Here is a 17,135-nt window from a genome sequence, read left to right as displayed (position 1 = left end):
ACTCACGCATTCGCAGGGGTCGTTTCGAGTACCTCGTACTTTGGAAGGCATTCGGCCCGGAGGAACGGTCATGGGAACCCCTGGCCAACGTTCACGCCCCTGCTAAGATCCGATCCTTCCATCGCACCCATCCGGGTCGTCCCGTTCCCCCAGGGGTCGCTCGTGCGGGGGGGGGTATGTCAGGCCAGACGGGGACCACCTACCTCGCTGCGGGGTCCGTCGCCCCGGACCGCGATCCCCGTCGGCCGGCCTCCTTGCGACGTGGCCGCACGGTCCCAGGACCGTGCGCCACGCCGAGTCGCGGGAACTGTCAGGCAGGAGGTCTACTCCTGCCCGCGGACCTCCCGGCCTCGTGGTCTGCGTGCACAGAGTGCCGCGCCCGCGCCGCGCTCTCGGAAAGGAGGGGGCGGGGCTTAGCCCCGTTGATGCAACCTCCCTCTCCAACAGCCACCAGAGGGAGGGGGAGGAGGTAGACCCTGCTCTGTCTCCCTCCACTCAGGTGTAGCAGCAGGGAGGGGAACAGGCACTTAGTGTGGGAGGGGATCAGGTGCTAGGGGGTGGATATCTCATTACCTGCCCCTATATAATCCCCACAAGCCTCTACACCAATGCTTCTTTGTTAAGCTTCAGTGTTGTGTATACCTCTCTCTATTACTTGAATCCCTGGTATCCTATTTGGCTTTCGTCCCACGTTTATGCTGTCTGCTGCCTGCCTTGACCTTTGGATCGTGACCCCGACTCTTCTCTTGGATTTGCCCCTCTTTGTACTGCGTTGCTGGACTTTGTGTAGTGGTGCCTGCGCCACGCTCCGCACCCCCCCACCTTACAATAAAATAACATATTTAACTGAATTCATGTTTCTATCCTTCTTTAATTTGCCCTTGTTTGTACTTAGATGAGGTACATACAACGCCTTCCTGGTGGCAGTTCATCTCTTCACCCCACTTCTCTTGTGGATATTCATGCATTTCTTGGAACTCCTAAAATGTGGCGTCAGAAGAGCTCTCTACTCTGGAGGCTTGGCTTTTTTGCACTATTTGAAGAGGCTTTGTCTGAAGAGATGCTGTTATTAATTCAGAGACTTGGCCCTGCCTACTGTGGAAACTTCAAAAATGGTGAGAAGCCCTCTTATGCTCTTTATTTTTAAACTAAACTCATAGGAACTCTGCAAATAACTTCAATTCAATGAGATCCTGTAAATTTCACAACATTCCCAGCATCAGGTCCTTACTAGTTTCCCAGCTCTGTTTATGCATGCAGTGTCAGAGGTCAGCTTAGAAAGTAAAATGTTCTGCTACAAGTTTTCTCTGGGGACCCTGAAGAGGGAAAGTGTTCCGTAAATGGTGGTGGGTACAGAAAAATGATTTAATTGATTTCCCACATGCTGCTGTCACTCTTTAGTTTTAGTTGATAGAATTGAAAACATATGGGAATTGAAACCATTTCGGGCATGGAGATCAAAAACCTATCTGATATCCGGATCACAGGAAGGGAACTATGTTCATAGACAGTAATCTCACCTACCATCTCACTTTAAAACAGATGGACCCAGATTTTTAGCCAACCACTCTCCAATAAAAAATAACTGCACATTTTGTATAAATCCTGTGTGTATATTGTAGATTATATTGTATATAATCCTCTGTCACATTATATCCTGTATTTTTGTCTTGCTTATGGTTGCTATTATAGTATAATTTGCCATGTGTGATATAATAGATTATTTATATATGATCAGTTTATCCACTGCTGTCTGAGGAGAAGATTGTTTTTGGGGTGAATATTCTCAGCTCATACGTCAGTACTGTTGCGCAAATCAAAGATACATACAACGAAGTGGATGGAAGACACATTGCAAAAGAGGTAACTATAAAAATCTCCCTTTGATAATGTATATCTGAGATCATCCAGTTCTGACCTGAGTAGATAAGGGAAAGTTGTAGTGTATGAGCCCCATGGTGAAATACAAGAAGATAGGTGTGGTGCCATATTTGATGCCTTCCTCATCACTGGTCCAGAAAAAGTAATATTCACTGTTTCCTCATAACAAAGTTCTATGTTCTTTTCATTCCCATGCAGATAAGTGGGTAAATGTTCATATGCCTTATCTGTACCTCTAGTCTTTACTAAAGCATTTACTAGTTCACATTCAATAGCTATATTCTTGGGGCATTTACTATTCGTGTGTTAAGTACCCAATAGACACCAGTTAAGACTAAGGTTGGTAGTGCTCAGAGAAAGGGAACTTCTGAGTTGTCTGGCAATTAGTGAGTTTGGTGAAAAGCAGAGAAGATTGCAAAGTACTAATGTCTGCTATGATGTCTGCATAATAGCAGAATTACATAAAAGGCATTAGTGATGGACCCATCAGGAGTTAACAAAAATAGTTATTGTTTTGGCTTTGTATCACATTATCTGATGGGTAACATGCTCATTGTATTTTAAACAGCTGGGAATTTCATCGCGGGACAGCTGCACCCCAGTTTTTGTAGCCAGGAACTTGGCTTCGCATTTGTTGGGTGCTATGCGTACTCTTGGTGCGGTTACCATAGAAGGCATAGGTGAGTAAGAATTATTAGTATATCACTGCATTAACACAGTTTGTTGCCTCACTGGATTTATTCATCTGTCAAGTTCAGATACTTATCTCTACTAGAAACATATAATTTGGCCCATGTTACTGCAAAGACGTCAACCGTACATTTAGAATAACCACAAGCATATCCTACACATGTTTAATGCCCCCTACTGTATTAACTTGTTCTATGTATCTACCACTCTTCCATAAGCTTCCAAAGATCTTACATCTAAGCCTCTGGCAATCTAGTTTTAGATTGTGACCTTTTTCCTAATATTTCTCCTGTACTTTATGTATTTAAATATTTCTATAACACCCCACACACACACTATACATATAGAGATCCCTAATGACATAGGTAACTATAATACATGGTTTATTTAAAATTTTCTTCTATTTAAAAAAAAATGCCATTTCTTTTACAGGCGTGCGATTTTTTCACTCCAGCTCAGCTGCTGATGCTTTGAACTACATTGGTGGTCCAGTTGTCATACTTAGCTTGGTTTCCATGGCTACTGATGACCAGGCCCTGTATGCCTCACTCAAAGCCCTTGTGTCTGTACTGAGCAGTAGTCCACTGGCAGAGCAGCTAATGGAACACATTGATGGATATAGGGTAACTCTTAACAAGTTTATAGCATGCCTTATAGTCAATATATAACCAGAGCATAGGTAAGCACTGTATTACGAAACACACAAAACATAGATGTAATCTGTACTGTAAAAAGTATATTGAATATACAGTACTGTGCTAAAGTATTTGTCCCTTCCCTCTATTTTTAGTATTTGCAAACTTAAATGTTCTAGATCATCAAACCAATTTTAATATTAGATAAAGAATGAAACAAATCTATGCAACCCTAGCTGGCCGTATGTTAAAAAGTAATTGCCCCCTTAGTTACTAAATCAATTAACCAAAAACAATTGATAATTGGGTTTAATTGCACTAGACACACACAGGCATTATTACTGCCAGCCCTGTTGAATTAACACATCAATTAAATAGAATGTGTCATACAAAGTGAGGAAAGGCTTAAAAAGCAGCGAACAATGCTTAAGATTTTGAAGAAAAAAAAACAGATGAGCCTGAAGAGCGTTACAAAGCCATTTCTGAGGCTCTAGGACTCCAGTAAACTACAGTGAGAGCCATTATCTACAAATGGAGAAAAGTTGGAACAGAGGTGAATTGTCCCAGGAGTGACTGGCCTCTCAGAATTCCTCCACAACCACATCGACGATTCATCTAGGAGGTCCCAAAAGAACCCAGACTAACTTGTAAAGAACTACAAGACTCACTTGCTTCAGTAAAGGTCGTTGGTTCCGATTCCATAATAAGAGACACAAAGGCTCATCTCACATTTGCCAAAGAACAAAACAAAGAAAAACACCTTGATGACTCCCAAAACTTTTGGTGTAATGATCTGTGGACTGATGAGTCTAAAGTAGAATTTTTTGAATGGGCCTCTTATACCTGGTGTAAAGCTAACACTGCATTCCACAATAAGAACATCATACCAATAGTGGTGGCAGTGTGATGGTCCGAGGCAGGTTTGCTGTTTTAGGACCTGGACAACTTATCATAATTGATGGAACCATGAATTCTGCTTTCTACCAGAAAATCCTAGAAGAGAATATCCGGCCATCAGTTTGTGACCTATAGCTCAAGAGTAGTTGGATGCAGTCCTGACTTGAAACTGATTGAGATGCTGTGGCATGACCTTAAAAGGCAGTTCATGCTTGAAAACCCTTCATGTGCCTGAATTCCAACAATTCTGCAGAGAGTGGACCAACGTTCTAACACAATTATGTAAAAGTCTTATTGGCAGTTATTGCAAACTATTAATTGCAGTTGTTGGTGCCAAGGGTGGCACAACCAGTTATTAGAATTAGGGGGGCAATTACTTTTTTACATGAGTGATATAGGTTTTGATTGACTCTTTAACGTCAATAAATGAAATTATCATTTAAAAGCTGCATTTTCTGTTTAGCCACATTGTCTTTGTCTTATATTTTTTGTGCTTAGTAAAACTTAGTAAGAATCAACTTACTAACTAGTGTAATTTATTAACCCTTTGTTCCATCTGTTTCCGATCTGTGTGTGCCCAGTACAGTCTGTTTTGTTGTACAGCCTCTCTGTACAATGCCTATATATATATATACTGTCATATGCCCACCTACTCCACTTACCTTCCTCTGATTTAGCTTATTAAACCAGTGGTGCTGTTTCTTTTATGAATTTTTTATGACTACAATGAAAAAGATTAAAGAGGATGGATGGGTGTAATTAGGTTACCGGATTTAATAAATACAGCCGGGATCTTTATGAAATGGAAATTGTACAGGAGCAATTAAGACATTTAGAATGTTTATGGGAACCTAGTGGCCCATATTCTGTATTTCATTTGGTGTAAATTGGAACCACGACTAATCAGAATTTGCAGCCAAATCTCCATGGAATGAGAGTGTCCTGAGTTATTAACTTCTTGGTGACAGTCTTGGAGAGATTGCTGTGTTGGCCAGTCCCTGTTCATCCTGTAAGATTTTTATATATATATATATATATATATTATATATATATTGTGGATGGGACTCTGAGGATATTTTGTTCTGTCCAGGGCAGAAAAGGGAATTTCCATAACCAGAGAAGCAAAGTTTCTCAAAGAAAATAGCAAATCGAGCTTGTCGTTGGGCATGTTTGCCAAATAATACTTTTTTGACAGCAGCAAAACTTTCATATTTAACATCCATGCATCCTTAAATGAATTGAATCACCCTTTACCAGAGAATGAATCTATATAAAATAGGTTGATATGTCTTTATAAAGTTATCTATAACTACTTCCCACAGTCCCCCAACTGCTCTCATCCATAATACTGTACACCGCAGTGTGTTATATCTCCCTATGCATTTCTGTTTCCCATAACTTTCTGTTGCTTCACTATTAATTGCAATTTTTTTAAATTACAATATAATATGATACAGTGCAACCACTTTGGCACCTATAACCACTATTTTGGTTGTCTTTAATAGTTACATACCATAGCATCTACCCACTATCTCTTATTTGTGCCACAAAGCCACCATCTTTAGTTTTTCCACTGTCTATAATTTGTTATTCTCTATCATTCCTCCACCTCTTTTATAACTTTTGTTTCATCTACCCTTTTGTTTACATAATTTAACACTTAAATTACATTGTAGTTGGTATAGAAAGACTTTATATGTCTTGCTTTGTTTGTATGCTCTAGGTATCAACATAATTACCTGTTTATTTAAATGGTCAGCTATGAATTGCTAGGTGTGGGACTTTTATGGCATAAGGTTTTACATTTCCTGAAGTATTACATTTTTCTTCCTTAGCTCCTGGGTTTCTTACTGAGGCAGAAATCTCACCTATTAAACCAACGGATCTTTCAGCTGCTTCTAAACACAGCTGGTACTGCTGATTTCGGTGTAGGGCCAAGCAGACCCATGAATCTGGATGCAGTGAAGTATATACTCTGCGACTTCCAGGTGATTCCAGCATCGTTTTGACAGTTTATCTATACATTACGTAACCTCTTCCAAAAGAGGAGGAATATATTGCAAAATGTTAACCATTATGTCTCTTTTACATTATTTACCGTAATTTTTTTCTATAGCTTTGGCTGGAGTCCCCAGGTGATCTTGATTTAGCTCTGCTGGCACACCTAGAGGACCTTCTCAAATGTCACAGGTAAAAAATATCTGATCCATTAAAGTTATGTATTATATAGCTATTGTTGCAAATATTATTTAACAAAGTAAGTAACTGAGAAATATGTTAAGGTTGATTGCAATTGCAGTACGTTGAATTCTATGTGTATTTTTTATATAATGTGCAAATTGCCAAAAAGATATTAGTGATAAATGGATGGCATCATGATGTAGTATATCACTGTATATTTAGTTCACACAGTTCAATTAATGGCATGTAGTTGGGTGAATCTGTGATCCTGTTGTGATAAGTTTAGGTATAACTGATGGGTAAAAGACATTCTGATTTGTGTTGAGTATATTATATAATTTGAAGCAATCATCTATGGAATAATTTAACAAATACTCAAATATTCCAAACATTCTCATGCTAACTCCGACAAAGGATGTAAGAACAATTTAATCAACATAGTTAAAGATTATTTAATTTTGCTAGCGATTAAACAATAGCAAACTTAGGTAACAAAAAAACCCCCAAAAAACATGGAAAGAGCATTAAATAGCAAAGAGCACAATGATCTTTACTTTCTCCATTTGTTCTGCTTGAGTCCCCATGGCCCTCCAATCAGCCTGCCCCATACCATCCCACTGTCCCACACATCACTCCACCTTAAAATTCTCCCATAAGCACACCTTAGGAGAATAAGGGAAACCTGGGTTTATTGGCATCTGAGTGCAGTATTTCTTCAAGGCCCCCTATGGCTAACACGTGTACATACTAACTCGCTTAAACACCCACTCAATCTACCACCGTACTTTTACATACACACATTCTCTTGTTCCTCCTCTCCCAGGCGCCACTGTGCGTAGTCTCACCCCTGACGCTCCAACACCTTAGGCTGATACTTACAATAACATCATGCGCTGACACCCACACACACATGCTAACACCAAATACTAACACACATATGCTCATGCTAACGCCATACACTTACATGCTCTAACAACATCGATAACAGAGACATGCTAACCTTCTATTCTCACAAACATTAACACCTTACAGTAGCATGCACACACACATGCTAACACCATACACCAATACACACACTATAACACTACATGTGGATATACACACTCATGCTAATGCCATAAAGAAATCCACACAAGTCCATAAACACACACAAGTTAACACCACACTTATATACATGTACATACTATCCAACCTATATATATATATATATATATATATATATATAAATCATGTGCTGTTGTTTATCTGAGGTTGTATTTACCTAATTTTTGTTAAGGAACAGATGATTGTTATTATGTCCAGATATGTAAAACCATAGAATTAAAATAAACATACACCACACACACCACTGCCTCTCTACCCAGTGGCGAAACAAAAAATACCGGGCCTCCTGTGAGACATACGGTTGGGATCCCTAAGCTCCTCCTACAAACAAACAAAATAACATACGTATGCACACTTACACACTTACGCAAACTAACGTATCTACTTACACACACAGTAACATACAAACATACTTACACACAGTATCATACTTACACTCCCACAGTAACATACTTACACACTAACATACTTACACCCATAGTAACATAGACTGTGATAAGGACAATTCAGCTCATCTACGGTGCACAATTTATGAATACTTTCCTTAGTCCCTTGCCTTATCTTACGTCTAGGATACCCTTACGCCTATGCCATGTGTGCTTAAACTTTTTCACTGTATTAATCTCTACCACTTCTGCTGGAAGCCTATTCCATATATCCATTTCAGTAAAGTAATATTTCCTGATGTAACTTTAAAACATTTGCCCCTCTAAATTTAACACTATGTCCTCTTGTTGTAGTTTATCTTCTTTTAAATATACTCTCCGCCTGTTTCATACCATATCCCCTGTCTGGTCTTTCTTCCAAGCTACACATGTTAGGTAAATTTAATCCTGCAATCTATGAACCAGTTTAGTATCCCCTTTCTGAACTCTCTCCAAAGTATCTATATCCTACTGGTGATACAGTCTCCAGTACTGTGTACAGTACTCCAAGTGAGGTCTAACCAGTACTCTGCATGAGCACTTTCCTCTTTCTACTGCTAAAACCTCTCCCTATACAACCACACATTCTGCTACTATTTTCTGCTACTATATTACATTGTCGACCTACCTTTAAATCATCAGAAATAATTACCCCTAAATCCATTTCTTCAGATGTTGAGGTTAAGATTGTATGAAATATCCTATACTCTGCCCTTGGGGTTTTTTATGCCCCAGATACTTTATCTTGCACACATTGCTCTCACATTATACATCAGTTGCCACTGTTCTGATTTCTAGTTTTCCTAAATGATTTGCCATTTGGCTTATCCCATCAAAGAACATAGACCCTGTTGACAATATTTGTGTCATCACCAAGCCATCAAGTCATTCTGTAGTATCACTTATAAAAATATTAGAGAAAATTTCCCCACTCACTGCCATAAGACGTACTGGCCTATAGTTGCCCACGTACTTCTTACCACTTTTCTTGTGAATCGGTACATTTGCTATTTTCCAATCTCCGGGAACTACTCCCCTTAATAATGATTGGTTAAATGAACCAGTTAACAGTTTTGCTAGTATACCAAAAGCCAAAAAGGTTTACATAACCTTAGCTGTATCCCATCAGGCGTATATATCTTTACCTTAGACAGCTGAAGTAGAACCTCTTCCTCTATAAACTCACATGTATCAAGTGACTCATAAGTCTTTTTTCCTAACCTTTTTCTTCATTTTTATCTGTAAAAACTGAACACAAATATTCATTGAGGCAGTCAGCTAGATCTTTATTCTCTTCTACATACCTTCCTTCTTTTGTTTTTAATTTAATTAATCATTCCTTTTCTCATTTATGCATGAAAATGTTTTGTCTCCCCTTTTTTAATGACTGAGCTATTTTATCTTCTACATGTGCTTTAGAAGTTGATTGCTAAATTGCTTTGCCTCTTTCTGCCTAATCTTACAAATCTAGCTTTCTTACTTTTTTTTTTTTATTATGTCTAAATGCTTAAACATTTTTAAACTATTTTGGCCACTTCTACAGAGCATCACAGTGGTTTCTTAAATTTTTTGCTCTTACCAACAAGCCTAATACAATTTTCCGTTACCTTAAATAATTCAACTTTTAAATAATGCCATTTCTCTTGGACTCCATTTAAATCCCTCTAGTCTGATAATGACTCCTTTACACACATTCTTATTTTATATGTCATTTTTTCTGCAATCTAAAACTTTTTTTTTTGTGGTGTGATTCAGATCTTAGTCCCTACATTGCAATCTTGTATAACACACATGTTATAGGCACCTTCTGTGTTTTTTTGTGGGGGGGGGGAACAGGGCCGGCCTTAGGGGTGTGCGACCTGTGCGACCGCACAGGGCGCCATGGTTGCAGGGGCGCCTGACCGGGACTTAGATTAAAGCATCGGGTTTTTTTTGTGTGTTTTTTTTTAAAACTTTATTTAACATCATTCATGTTAAATAAAGTTTAAAAAAAAAAACGATGCTTAAATCTAAGTCCCGGTCAGGGGCGCCGAGCGGTTGCTCGTGAAGTTCTCGGCAACCGCTCGGCGCCCCTTACTCTCCGTGACTCCGTCGCTGTGCCGGCATCTCATGTTGAGCGCCGGACTATTCCGGCTCTCAACATGAAATGCCGGCACCGCGGCAGAGCGAGAAGACGGATGCCTCCCGCTCTCACCGCAGGACTCCGGCAACAAGGTAAGTGGGGGGTGTAGTTTGAAGGGGCAGAGTGGGGGCTGTAGTTTGAAGGGGCAGAGGGGGGGTGTAGTTTGAAGAGGCAGAGGGGCGGGTGTAGTTTGAAGGGGCAGAGGGGGGGTGTAGTTTGAAGGGGCAGAGGGGGGTGTAGTTTGAAGGGGCAGAGGGGGGGTGTAGTTTGAAGGGGCAGAGGGGGGTGTAGTTTGAAGGGGCAGAGGGAGGGGGGTGTAGTTTGAAGGGGCAGAGGGGGGTGTAGTTTGAAGGGGCAGAGAGGGCGGGTAGTTTGAAGGGGCAGAGAGGGGTAGTTTGAAGGGGCAGAGAGGGCGGGTAGTTTGAAGGGGCAGAGAGGGGGGGTAGTGAGGGGGGGCGCCAGAGGAGTAGTCCGCACAGGGCGCCACAACGCCTAAGGCCGGCTCTGGGGGGGAATACTCCCTAGCACTTTTTGAAGTGGTTTATAGGCTTCACACTATTATTTGTACCAACCTAGACCCAGATCCACCCAGATAGGTACTAACTTAATTTTCTACACTGTTTAGCCCAGTGTTTATTGCCCCGCCTAGTTTAACCCCTTTGTGACAATGGCTGATTTTATTTTTTGTTCCCTTCATGACAGTGGCTGTTTTAACATTTCTGTTGTGCTCGTGTTTTGCTTTTTTTCTTGTTTATCATTTACTGAACCCACACAAGCAATATATGGGGTTGTTTTTTTGTCAGGACAAAAAAAAAGGGCATTCTTTAGGTGTCATTATTTTGATTCTGCACCTGTTTAACCCCTTCAGGACCGGGATTTTTTTGCTATGTCTAAACAAGATTTTTTTTTAAATGTGGTACGCTGGGAGTTGCGCCCCAAAAGCGTCCAGAAAAAGAAAAACTGCTCAACAAAAGTATATATTTTTTGAAAGAAGACATCCCAAAGTATTTTACTTGGGACATTTTAACACTTTTGATTTAACCATTTTAGTGCCAGTATTTTTTCCCCTGGGTACATGAAATTATTAAAACAACTTGTGATTTGTATTCAGAAATACTCCCGAGTACAGGAATATCCCATATACATGGGTAGGGCATGTCTCTTTGGCACTGCTGGTTCAAAATTGGAACATGCGCATTACAGTTTTCAAACATGGAATTTTGACAGATCGGTTTGCTGGGTCCATGTCTCATCTGAGAGGTCCCATATTTCATTTTAACCCCTAAAACTATATATTTGCAAACACTAGAAAGCTCAGGGAATCTAGTTAGGGGCATATTGGCCTGTCCCATGCAGCTGATTCCGCACCAGTGTCTTCCAAAGTTAGTGTAACAAAAAAAGAAAATATTTTTCACATCCACTTTGCAGTTTCATGTTTATTTTTCTGAGTGGATATGTGAAAGAACAAAATAGGTCTTGATTTGTGTTCAGTAACACCCCACCCCCCGAGTACAGCAATACCCCACATGCATAGATAAGTCATGTTTCTCAGATATTGTGGAGTCAAAATTGGAACGTGCGCATTTCAATGTTTACACCGGCGATTGCAGGGAGGAGTCTCTTGGATCACTCCTGTAGGACTGATCAAAAGGAGTGTGGGGGCTTGTTTTTTGGGCTTCCAGGCAGACCAGCAGCAGAGCCCCTTACAAAATGGGTATTAACCCCTAAAATGCCGCAGCATTGAAGGGGTTAACGCTGCACTGTCGCTCTTATGGAGCGATCAGGCAGCAGGGGAATGTTGTGGCAATCAATCAACAAGCAACCCCCTTACCTGAAGCTGCCTGTGGCAGCTGAAAACGCGATTGCCTACAGAATCGCTCCGTGGGAGTGATCGAAGGCTCGAGGGGCTCTGGGTGGCTGTGCTGGTCTGCCCAGTTTGGGACTCTGTAGTGAGTGATGGTATGTTAAGGTAAGGGGGCAATTTTTACATGCTTCAGCACTAAGTGGACACACTCTGTGAATGGTCTAATACGTTGTAAATGAGCTGTTACTCCTAGATGCTTTCAGTTCACTATAATAGCACTTACAGTGGCAAGGGCAGAAATTGTGGCAAAGATGGCACCATATGACAGTGCCAAGTGACTGCGCTCTTCAGTCTCACCTATTCTACTGCCAATGGTTTTCTATAGAGATGGCATGCTCGTGTGCTAGATTTTATATACCTGCTAGCTATGGGTGTGGCCGAAACACCTAGGCTGAGTAATTAGGAGGGGTGTCCACATTTTGGTCATATAGTGTATAACCCATATAAAAACAAAACTAAAACATATGTATTTGAAGGTGTAAAATAGAATGTTTACATAATATATATTATATATTAAGTATGTAACATTAAGTTTGGAAATTGATTGAATGGTTTCTCCCTTATTAGGTATATTCAAATCACTCAGCAGGTACCACTGATTGACAGGCTCATATTCCTTCTTAATGATCCCCGGATGACCCATACAAAAATACGCCTCATATGCAGCCTTCTTAGCTATTCTCTTATCTCCTCCTTTAGCCGGAAGAACTTCTTGAGGTAAAACCCACTAAAAAAAGCCCTCCATAAGACTATTTGGTGGGGAATTTGTTTTTAAATATATTTTTATTTCATCATTACCTATTACCATAACAATGCAGATTGTGAATACATGGCATTACATAGGTAGTAAAGCATCTTTCAACAGATTTACAGCTCCTCTTGAATTTGATACATTTCACAATAACCCAAGAGTACATAGTCAAGAGGTGCAGGTTAATATTCATAAAGAGATACATCATAAAAAAGACAACAAAAAAACAAGTGAAGAAAAAAATATGTAGCAAAAATAATGGACCAAATAAGGGGGAGAAAAAAAAGAAAGAAAAGTAATGATTTAAGAGCATCTTGGGCTACTGTTCCAGCTTAACTTCTCATGAAAAAATGGAGGCATTTATATTTTTAAATGTCTGCGTATCATAATTTATTTATTGTCAGTATATGTCATATATGTTTAAATCTAATTACATAAACAAGATTGTAATACCGAACAATAACAGAATGCTCCAGTTTTCCCATGGGAAGAGCTGGAAAATGAGTGTACTGTAAAGATTGAATTAGGGAAACAGACTAGTGAAAGGTTATAGAGTGCCTTACCAGGCAATGAGGATTGACTTTCATGACAGGGGTTATGTTCCTTTTTTACAAGCAAGGCAAAGAAATGATGTAGAGTCGTGTGTTGAATGTCATGAATTGATGGAGAGAATGAAAGGATATTAAGAAAGGAGAAAAGTTGGAAATAAGCTATGCTTTCTCTTGCAGACTGGGTCTCCTTCTTGTTAGCACATTGCCTCTACCATCAGTTGATGAATCGAAACTACTTCCACAAGACCCTTCGCTGTCAGGTGCTTAATTGTAATATTTTCACATTGCAACATATCTATGTAGTAAGACCTTAGATAGGAGGTTTAATTGTTCCCCACAGTGTTTGAGCTCAAAATGTTTTTGCAAAGCGTTTATAATTGTGTGTTGAAATCTGGGTTTGGCCAATGCTCGGAGAACACTACCCACTGAAATGTACAGTTCCTTCTGTAAAGTTTGGTGGACAAAAGAAACTTGCCAGGGGCTTTTTTCAGAGTTTGGGCTAGGCCCATTAGTTCCAGCGAAGGGCAATGTTAATGCTATAGTATACCAAGACATTTCAGACGTTTGAATGCTTCCAACTTTGTAGCACCAGTTCTGGAAAAGCCCTTTTCTGTTCCAGCATTACTTTGCCCCTGTGTGCACAGCAAAGTACATAAAGATATGGTTTGATAAGTTTGGTGGGAAGGAACTCCCTGCCCTTAACACTATTGAACAACATTGGAATGAATTGAATCACTGATTGGGACCCATGCCTTCTCATCCAACATCAGTATCTGGCGTTACAAATGTTCTTTTGGATGAATGGGCACTTCATTCCTAACTTTCCCAGATGAGTGTGATAGCTGGAAAAAGGGGTTCAACTCCACAAGTATAGCATTTAACTCTTTTTCATGTGTGCCCACTTTCACCTATATGAGCTTCATGTGCAATCAACATTTACTCATAATACATTTACTATGGAGATGGGGGAATTTTATTTCACTATTATTTGGTTTGGCATATAATGGGATGAGATACTTTCAGACTGTTGTACCTTCAATGTAAGTCCTGCGCATACTATTGAATTGATAAGGTAAAAATGCTATAAAAGTAGAGAGTGAATCCCTGAGTCCAATTTACATAGTAAATAATTTAGATCAGTAACCATTAAATTCATAATATATGTATACACACACATATATGCAACAAATAGTTTGAGCTTATGGAAATAAACACCAAGACAAGGCAGATGGAATCTGTTCCAAAAACGGGTATTGCTCCAGTACACAAATGGGGGGCTAATGATTTTGAAGCAGGAGTACTGTCAATCAAGTTTCTTCCACATCCATTTGATGCAGCAATTTGATTTTTCATATTGTTCTTCACTGTTACTGTTTGACTCTCTCTTTTACTTCCTGCAGATACCAGCAATGATCTCTGGCGGAACGTTTGGCTTCGTAATCAGCTGCTAGGTGTTCTGATTGAGCTGATGTGCCCCTCTTTCTCTTGTCTGTCTCTGGAGTGAGTCTTATGATTACCTATATTTGCAGCAGTATTAGCACCAATAGTGGAGTAGTTAAACTATTAATCCTGTGAAACTTGCACCACGAAAAGTTGATTTGGAAAAAAAGACTGTCGGGCTTAAATGGTGGTATAGAAACTATAAAAAAGCAGGGATGCAACTATTTCTCTTCTGGGGTTTCGCTTCTAGACAAGGGCCTACCTAGAGTATTTGGCACCTGGGGCGGATCCTGTATGTGGCACCCCCCCACAAACACTTTAAAACTGCATAGCTATCGTTATATACTGGCATAGACATTGAAGGTGGTAGAGCATTACTGTTATCATTATTTACTGAGGCAGACATTGACGGTGGTACAGCATAACACATACCACTATATACTGAGGCAGACATTGACGGTGGCACAGCATTACACCTATCACTATATACTGAGGCACACATTGACGGGGGTACAGCATAACACCTATCACTATATACTGAGGCAGACATTGACGGGGGTACAGCATAACACCTAACAGTATATACTGAGGCAGACATTGACGGTGGTACAGCGTAATCCCTATCACTATACATTGAGCCAGACATTGATAATAGTGCAGCATAACTCCTATCACTATATACTAAGTCAAACGTTGATGTGGTGTAGGCCTACCACTTCATTGTCTGGTTTAGGGATGCACCGAAGCGATCGTTAACAGCAATCACACTCCTATCATGCCCAAGCATACCCAGATTCCAGCATGTACTAGCTGACTTGGCATGATAGGAGTGTGATTGCTGTTAGCAATTATATATATATATATATATATATATATATTAATATTTTTGTTACTGTGTGCCTATCACTCCCTGTGAAAGGTCATCAAGAGGAGGGCAACTGGGAGAAGATTCTCCTGCCATTGCTGATGTTGGGATTCAATTGGTGCCAAAGCTATTCATACTTTTAGGGCAAGGTGTGAGCATATTTCTTACTTTCTCTTTGTCAGTTTTTATTGCATTTATTGCAGTTTTTATTGCACCTATTAGACAGGTGTGGTTGGTCATTGCTATTGAGATTTCAGATGTTCTTTAGGTTTGAATTTGAGACACATTCCTTTCCTATTGACATGGTAACAGAAGCGGCTCGATGAGTCTTGGGTCCAGAAATAAGAAACACTCTCTTTATTGTTTAACCCTTTGATATTTTCTTCAAAGAATACACAAAACTCTCATGGATGTCAACCAATTGCAAACACAACTAAAGTTTATCCAAAAAAATATTATATATATATATATATATATATATATATATAGAACCAGTACACGGTCCTCTAGTGTATTAACCCCTTAATGACAAGACTGTTTCTTTTTTGTAGTACACTTTTGGACAATGGTTCTTTTAACATTTTTCAGTGTTACTGTTTAGCTATAATTTTCTTCTCTCATTTTGCACACCCACGCACATTATATATTGTTTTTTTCAGAACAAGCAGGGCTTTCTTGATTATTTGATTATTTTTATCATATCATATAATTTACTATAAAAAAAAAGAAAATATGGTGATTTTTTCTCACTTTTTTTGAAACATCTTTTACTCATCTGCAAAAACTAATGTAAAAAACTGCTAAATAGATCCTACTATTTGTCCTGAGTTTAGCGGGGAACAGCATAATGTAGGGGGGGCCATGGCCCCCTCTTCCCCCCCCCCGGCGATGCCACTGGGTATAAGGCATTTCTTGGGGGGCAGAGTGGCAAATGAGGCATAAGGCATATCTGGGGGGCAGATGTGCATAACTGGGACAGAGTGGCAAGTAAAAGGAAATTAAAACAAAAAATCATTTTTCTCAATCATAGTTTTTATTAAATATGAAAATTTTTTTACATGTGAATTAATATTTACTAGTAAAACTTATTTTCCTTTAGGGCAGTCTTATATTCAGGCTTTTTTTTACTTAATTAATATTCACATTTTGGGGGGTCATCTTATAATTGAGCAAATATGGTATATATATATATATATACAGTATGCAGTGATTTATTGGACTAACATAATATTTAAAATACAGCTTTCGAGAGTTATCCTCTTTTCTTCTGGTCTGAAGCAATACTACTCAACATGACAGAGGTTACCACTTAAAACAAGTGATGGTGTTAGAGAAGGGGGGGGGTTGAGTGGGGCATCATAAATGATGGGCCTGGAGTTGTTAAATGCACAGTGATTGATAGATAACCAGAGGCCAAATAAACATAAGAAAACCAATAAACACATTAGTATATACAAAAAAATAGACCAAAATACTCTCCTTAAAGTGGATATCTGCAAGGACTCCTCAAATTCCAAGAAATACAGCCAGTAAACAGCCATATTTTTGCTGCAATATTCTGTTTTTTACTTATTTTTGCTGCGATATTCTGTTTTTTACTGGCAATAAACACATTAACACATCAGAGACAATTATAACAATTAGACATATATTAAAGTATGTTCATTTAAAGTGTGTCAGGAAACCAGAATCCACATTAAATCCCTCCTTTATGGTGTTGAAATATGGT

General features: G+C 39.4%; 1 protein-coding gene across 1 annotated transcript in view; it reads left to right on the top strand.

The window, feature by feature from the left end:
• WDFY4 (WDFY family member 4) overlaps positions 1 to 17,135 on the top strand; it is a 171,677-nt gene that overhangs the window by 44,562 nt on the left and 109,980 nt on the right. The window contains exons 15-21 of the mRNA XM_089500353.1: positions 896 to 1,115; positions 1,739 to 1,863; positions 2,450 to 2,561; positions 3,004 to 3,194; positions 5,939 to 6,091; positions 6,220 to 6,293; positions 12,367 to 12,516. Of these exons, the coding sequence (XP_089356479.1) occupies positions 896 to 1,115; positions 1,739 to 1,863; positions 2,450 to 2,561; positions 3,004 to 3,194; positions 5,939 to 6,091; positions 6,220 to 6,293; positions 12,367 to 12,516 (1,025 nt within the window). The remainder of the gene's footprint in view (positions 1 to 895; positions 1,116 to 1,738; positions 1,864 to 2,449; positions 2,562 to 3,003; positions 3,195 to 5,938; positions 6,092 to 6,219; positions 6,294 to 12,366; positions 12,517 to 17,135) is intronic.

The sequence above is a fragment of the Sceloporus occidentalis genome, unplaced genomic scaffold, assembly GCF_023333645.1.
Source record: "Sceloporus occidentalis isolate IW3139 unplaced genomic scaffold, rSceOcc1.0.p SCAF_152, whole genome shotgun sequence".
Taxonomy (NCBI): Eukaryota; Metazoa; Chordata; class Lepidosauria; order Squamata; family Phrynosomatidae; genus Sceloporus; species Sceloporus occidentalis.
This window is presented reverse-complemented; position numbering and strand designations above follow the sequence as displayed.